The sequence below is a fragment of the Nannospalax galili genome, unplaced genomic scaffold (assembly GCF_000622305.1).
Source record: "Nannospalax galili isolate Female #2095 unplaced genomic scaffold, S.galili_v1.0 scaffold525, whole genome shotgun sequence".
In the NCBI taxonomy this organism is placed as follows: Eukaryota; Metazoa; Chordata; class Mammalia; order Rodentia; family Spalacidae; genus Nannospalax; species Nannospalax galili.
In genome coordinates this window covers 371,641-378,339 of record NW_008353937.1, presented here as the reverse complement: position 1 = coordinate 378,339, position 6,699 = coordinate 371,641, and the positions used below count along the sequence as shown (strand labels likewise).

General features: G+C 58.3%; 1 protein-coding gene across 5 annotated transcripts in view; it reads left to right on the top strand.

Moving 5' to 3' along the window:
• Adgrb1 (adhesion G protein-coupled receptor B1) overlaps positions 1-2,260 on the top strand; it is a 71,038-nt gene extending 68,778 nt beyond the window's left edge. For all 5 annotated transcript variants that reach the window (XM_008851043.2, XM_008851044.2, XM_008851046.2 and 2 more), the window contains 4 exons: positions 1-161; positions 808-843; positions 1,012-1,119; positions 1,470-2,260. The exon at positions 1-161 is cut by the window's left edge and continues 543 nt beyond it. In XM_008851043.2, coding sequence (XP_008849265.1) covers positions 1-161; positions 808-843; positions 1,012-1,119; positions 1,470-1,667 — 503 coding nt within the window. In that variant the 3' untranslated portion in view covers positions 1,668-2,260. The remainder of the gene's footprint in view (positions 162-807; positions 844-1,011; positions 1,120-1,469) is intronic.
• The last annotated feature ends 4,439 nt before the right edge of the window (positions 2,261-6,699 follow it).

Here is a 6,699-nt window from a genome sequence, read left to right as displayed (position 1 = left end):
CACCCCCTCCACCCCAGCAGCCCCTACCCCCACCACCCACGCTGGAGCCTGCGCCCCCCAGTCTGGGAGACACGGGGGAGTCCGCAGCCCACCCAGGACCTAGCTCAGGGGCTGGGACCAAGAACGAGAACGTGGCCACCTTATCCGTGAGCTCCCTGGAGGTGAGGGTGGTCCAGAGTCTGCAGAGGCAGGGGTGGGCAAACTTCCAGCCAAGAGCTGGAACTGCCCTGCCTGGAGGCTCTGAGCATGTCAGAAGTGGGTAGGGCTGGCCAGGGACAGGCCCCAAGTGCAGTCTAGCCCCTTTCACAGTTGGGTAGCACTTAGCAAAGTTCTCTACTTTGGTCAACTTGGAGTTTGCACTGCCCCTGAGTCTTGCTCAGCCTGTAGAACATGGAGCTGAGTCAGGATAGGGTTCTCAGCACCCTGAGTTTACTGTTGGGAAGCCCGGCCACGTGGCCACAAGATTAAGTCTCCTTGACCCTCTGTGACCTGGCCTAGCTGTGGGGAGGCAGGCCTGGGGGCAGGAACTTGGGTGGCCTTGGGGTAAGGGCTCTGAGGCCCCACCCACATCCCATCATTGTCAAGGGTTCCCCTTTGGCCACAGCACACCTTCCCAGTCCCCAGCTAGGCCCACGTCCCTGAGGAATAGGCAGCCTGGGTACCTGATGCACCTCGTGAGCACCCTGATTCAGTACCTTGAAGGCAGGATGATGTCTCCCTCACTGTCAGGCCAGAGGGCCTGGACTTGTGATCTAGACTGTTTGAAGGAGTACATTACCCATGAGCACTACCCCTTTCTTCCTGCAGCGACGGAAATCACGGTATGCAGAGCTGGACTTTGAGGTGAGTGCCGATCTCTTCCCTGGACACACTGACTGAGCATGTGGGCCATGTTCATAAATGGGAGCTGGGAGGGGACTCAGGGTCGGACCGCGGGAACCAATGGCAGGTGTGGCAGAAGAGGGGTGGCTGTGCCCATCCTGGCTCAAGAGTTGTGGCCTCACCCCACAGAAGATCATGCACACAAGGAAGCGACACCAGGACATGTTCCAGGACCTGAACCGGAAGCTGCAGCACGCGGCTGAAAAGGACAAGGAGGCCCCAGGCCTGGACAACAAGGTCAGGAGGGCCCTGCTCCTGGCCCCCCACTTCCCACGCCCCCACTTCACATCCCCCCAGGTCCTTTGCTTGGCTTTCCCTGTGGTGTCTGTTCCCCTCCGGTGTGCAGAGCACAGGGCAGGAAGGTTCTGAGCCTGGTGGTGTCTGGGAGGTTCCGGACTGCCCTTCACCACAGCCCTGGCCCCGACCCTGACCTCTATCACTGGAGATGCAGCCACTGCCAAGCCTGGGACTGTCGGGGCTGGGGACTGCTGCTCTTGGGGGTTCTTCCCTGAGAGGCTTTCTCTTCTCCCCCCTCTCCCATTGCTGCTCTTTGTACCTGCCCTCCCTGCACAACTGGCCTCCAGCAGCCAGAGAAACAGCAGACTCCCAACAAGCGGGCCTGGGAGAGCCTCCGAAAGCCACACGGGACACCTGCCTGGGTGAAGAAGGAGCTAGAACCACTGCCCCCTTCGCCACTGGAGCTGCGGAGCGTGGAGTGGGAGAAGGCGGGTGCCACCATCCCGCTGGTGGGCCAGGACATCATTGATCTCCAGACAGAGGTCTGAGGGGGCCGGCGGTGGCCCCGCACCGGGCCAGGAGGAGGGATGCTGCTCAGCCCGCTCCGGCCACAGGACGGGCACAGATGCGCTCGCGGTGGCGGGCCAGGCCCTGCCCCGGCCTCAGGGCGCCCGGGAGGCGGCCAGGCAGAGGGCCGGCGGTGCTGGGACCAGAGCCAGACACAGGACAGGAGGTGGCATGGCCCGTTCGCACAGGGCTCCAGAGGCCAGTAGGTGCCTCAGACTCTGCCCTCCTTGGGCAAACCTCAGTGGGCAAGCAGGCAGGCAGGCAGGTGAGCGCTGTGGACTCGGACAGGCCTGGTGCAGCCAACGTCCCAGGATGCCCGCCTCAGCCTCCACTGCAGAGGACTGCCATGGCCCGCCAGCCTGGCTCCGTTTTTTAGACACCCTTACCCCTCGGGAAGCAGCCAGACCCCCCACTCCCTTCCAGGACCCTGGACTCCTCCCAGACCCAGGCGGAGAGCATGGTCCTGACCCAGAGCCCCAGGGGCAGGACTAGGGCCACTCCGGGAAGAAGCAGGGTGGGGAATCTATTTTTTCTCTCCTTTTCTTTTCTTCAATAAAAAGAATCTAAAAACCCAGCTTTCTGCCATCTGTCTCTTCTCTGTGGCAGCTTGGCTCCACCCCTGCAGCAGGCCGGCAGCGCCTGCCCTTCCGAGGCCCACCTACCCTCCACACGGCCCTCCAGGTCTTCCTGCTCTCTACCTCAAGGGTGTTGGACTCCCTGGTCCCCAGTCACTTGGAAAGGACAGAGTCAACAGATAGCCTGAAACTCTGAAAGAAACATGGAGAATATGGGGGTGGGGGCTGGGTCTTGGTCCCCTCCTGCCTACAGCCTCCCTGAGCCCATCCATGGGGCAAACTCCGGAGGGAAACCCGAGCCTGTCCCAATCACCTCAGGCTTCTTTCAGCTGCCACCTCAGCTCTGAAGAGCGGTCCTGCTTCTCCCCAAATCTCCACCAGGGGACAGCCTAAGCTGCTCAAGGATGCTAGCTGAGTGACTCAGAAACCAGGAGCCCCCCCACCTCCCCCAAGACTGCACAAGCCTGGGCCTTGGCAGGCAGAGAATGGAACCTTCTGGGCCTCTCCTCCAACCCCACAGACCCTAATGAGCTGGAGCATCCATGTAAGCCATTAGGCCGCAGAGCTCATAGCACCAAAACAAAGTGCCAAACAGCTGGAAAAGGCTGCCTGGTAGCCTCCCATCCTCACCGGAGAGAGGGAGGCATGTCCGTATATGCCCAGAGGTAGGCACGCAGAGCCCAGCACAGCCCCCAGCCACAGAACACAAACATACCCAATCAAACAAAAATCAAGAGTTCCCGCCTTCCAGATCTCTTACAGGAGGACTAATGAACGGAGCAGTGTAGGCTGTGCTCCCCTCCTCACCTCTGGCTGTTAAGGAAGGAAAGAAGAGGGCCCATGGGTGCAGGTGGGAAGGCACTGAGTCCCCAGTGCCCTGCCCGTGCAGGAGGACATGGCACATAGCCCACATCTGGGGCCGGGCGGCTGGATTTAGCTCAAGCTCACTGCAGCCCTCACAGAGCACCCAGCTCTCTGATCTCCCCGTCCCTGTCCACCCAGAACCAGACACCCCAGCCCCTCACATCCTCCACATGAAGGGAGAGACTCAGAACAGTTGGAAACTGCAGGGATCAGGCCTCTGGAGGCCGGTCAAGATGCAATGTGTGTCCAGAGTCAGCTTTCCCCTCCCCTGTAGGCCTTCCCTCCAGAGTGCTGTTTGTGCCAGGAGATACCCAGGGCTCTTGGCTGTCAGGGCTCCACCACTTCCTCCCAGAATGACTCATCACAGAAACCGCTGTTTGTTTCCACTCTTAGTGCAGGAAGCTGGCCAGTGAAGGCCCCTCTGGGTTCGTCAGCTTCCTCGGCCCTGCTCCAGTGGGCCCCACTTCAGAGGGCCAAAGGCACACTCTAAGGTGAACCTTGTTCTGGATGTTGCCTTGGCCCAGGACCCTACGATGTGTAGAGTGGGGAAAAGGGCCTCTCCCTGGACCTCTGTCAGGTCTCTTTGATCTTTCTCCAGCTTTTTGGAGTGGTGTGCTCCTGATACCTGGCAAGCAAGGTTGTGGTCCTTCTACAGTGAGGAGCCAGACTCAGGGTGATCAGGGAACATTGCTGGTATCCCACAGATGAAGAGGCGCTGTGCCTGGAACCCAGTCCCCCTGGCCCCAGTTCCTGGACCTTCCCCTCCCCTCCCTCAGTGGTTGTCTTTCTCAAGAACACCAGCACCACCCTCAGCACTGCTCTTCCATGAAGCACTCCTTTCCTGTGGGGTCCCAAGCAAGATCCTCCTGCATCCTCCTTGCATCCCCTTGGTTGTCCTAGCCTCCCAATGCCCATGCCATCCTCTTCAGCAACCTGCCACCAGTGAACCTGAGACCACCTCCTTTTCCACCCTCCACCCGACATCGGCAGCCCCACCCTGCCTTAGGAAGAGGGGCTTGAGGTGATGGTGGTCAGCATGATGGCTGGGACATTTTGGGGGCAGAGGTAGTGAAGGCCTTCTGTTAACAGACCTAGAGCTTGGATTTTGCTGGTGATGGTGAGGATGGTAGTACTGATAGTGGTGATGGTGATGATGGTGGTAATGATGGTGATGATGCTGATAGTGATAATGGTGAGGATGGTGGTGCTGATAGTGATGATGGTGGTGATGATGGTGATGGTGATGGTGGTAATGATGGCGATGGTGGTAATGATGGTGATGGCGATGGTGATGATGCTGATGGAGATAAAGGTGAGGATGGTGGTGATCCTTCACAGGGATCTAGGCCCTTCTACATCAATTAGCAATAAAGAAAATGCCCCTCAAACATGCACATGGGCCAGGCTAATGGAGGAAATTCCTCATGCTCCTTTTTCCCACGTGATACTGGTTGTGTCAAAACTCACTAGCTAGTTTACCACACCACCATCACTGTGCTAGTTGACAGAAACTCACTAGCACAGTGATGGTGGTGTGGGAATGGCTGTAATAGTCACAGGTGTGGCTATGAGTGCCATTGGTCCTAACGGTGCCCAGGTCAGTAGCTACCATGATATCCACAGGTGGTGCTGGTGCTGATGGGACTGGGGACTGGGACTCACAGCTCACTGTGTCCCTGCTGCCTAAGGACTGGGGATCTGGAAGACGGGTGTGTGGAAGGAAGGGCACACGAGGACAGTGAGTCTCTCAGTCAGTTGGAGGTGCAGCTGGCAGGAGCAGCACCCACCAGGTACTGTGCTCTCATCAGCACCCACACTCCCCCGATCCGGAGGATGCCCTCCTCCTCACCTGGTTCCATCTGTTCATCCTCTCCTGTCACCAGCGTGAACACTGTTGGCAGGAGGCCTGAGAGGTGCTCCAGTCCCTTTCCAGAATGTCCTGCCTCTAGGCAGGCTGGAGGCCTTTAAGGCAAAGCTCGTTACAACTACCCACCTCTCTTCCACTTTCTGGCCCTGACCTAGCAAAAGTACTTGCTGCAAACAAGGCCTTCACATGTAACCTGCAGGCCTTGTGCTCCGTCATGAGAGGGCTCCTGTGGTACTGGCAGAGCCTACCCTTCAGTCCTCCCTTCCCTTCCCTCCAGCCTGACTGCCTCCCTTCACTGCTGTCTGGGCCGTTTGTGAATCACCCACCCACTTCTGGAGCTTTCTTCTCCCAGTCAAGGTAAAGATCCGATCCCTCACTCACTTCCCCAGGCCCTGCTACCCATAGGACTGGCCTCCAGATGGGAGCAAATGGGGAAGATGATTCTGGCTCTAGGATTTGTTCCAGAACCTTCTGCTATTTGGGAGTTCCCTCCTTTAGGCCACCCTCAACTCCCTGTGATGCCCCGGGGAAGTAGGGGCTATATTGGAGAGTGTGAGGCCTGAAATGAGGGCTGCCAGCTTCTCGTGGCTTCCCAAGAGCCCATAAAATGATAAGGTGGGTCAATCAAGAAGCCCAGAAACTGCCACTCCCTCCCAGGCTCTGCCTCTCCTTGTTCTGAGAAGTGGCCAGGCAGCCCTCAGAGACAGATGCAAAGTCCACTGGCCTTGGCTCGCCCTGCCCCAAGAGCCTTGCAACAGCCTTGGTCCTAAGGAACTAGCCTCCTGAGGAGGACATCAAAACCCTAGAGGATCCCCAGACCTGGCCTCAGAGCACTCTGACCTCTAAGGATGCCTGTGTTCTGGCTGGGTGTGGCACAGGAGGAGTTCCTGCCAAGTGTGGCCTCTGCTGCCTTATGGCTACCCAGGGACAGAAGGCCAAGTCTGCTCGGCACCACGCCTCCCACCTCGCCCTCTGGGTCTTGCTTTCCCTGCCTGCTGGAGCCATGGGAGCAGGACTTCCGGGGACTCCCAGAGCCCCAGGTCTGTAACTCGGAGGTTCTTGAGTAATCGGGAAGCTTCGGGCTCCCCTTTGTCAGGCCCTAAAAATAACCAGTCGGGAAGAACTCTTAGCAGCTAGCAAATGTGCCAGCCAGCAAGCCCACGCAGCGGAAGCACCTCCAAATAAGGCTCGGGTAGAGCGGAAACCAGGCAGCACCCAAGCCCGTCACCACCGACGTCAGCTGTACATTCCAGAACCTTCCCTCCCTGCACCCCAGAGCCCATACGAGTCAAGAACTTACGAGTCTGGCTTGTTCCAAGTGTCCAGAGCCCATCAGGCAGTGCACTGCATCTGTCTGCTCTTGGGTCCTAGAAGCTGTAATTAAAGGGTCTCAGAGCCTGCTCGTCAGGAACCTCAACTTAAATGCATGGAGTCTTAGTACACCGGTCACCCTTCTCTAATCTCAGTAGACACGGTGTGGGCTCCACATAAGTACCATGGGTGGGGCCCAGGGGCTTCTCTTCCAACTCCCATGGGCTCGCTAGGAAATAGGACTAGATGGGGGTAAGGAGGCTTCTTTGGGGTGGGGTACACAGCTGTCTCCAGAGGAGGTGTTGCTGGGCTCCTTATGGCTTCCTGGGAATACCATATGGACCGCCTCAGGAACTGGGGAGGCTGGAGCCCCCATGAACAGATTCCTGTGCTCTC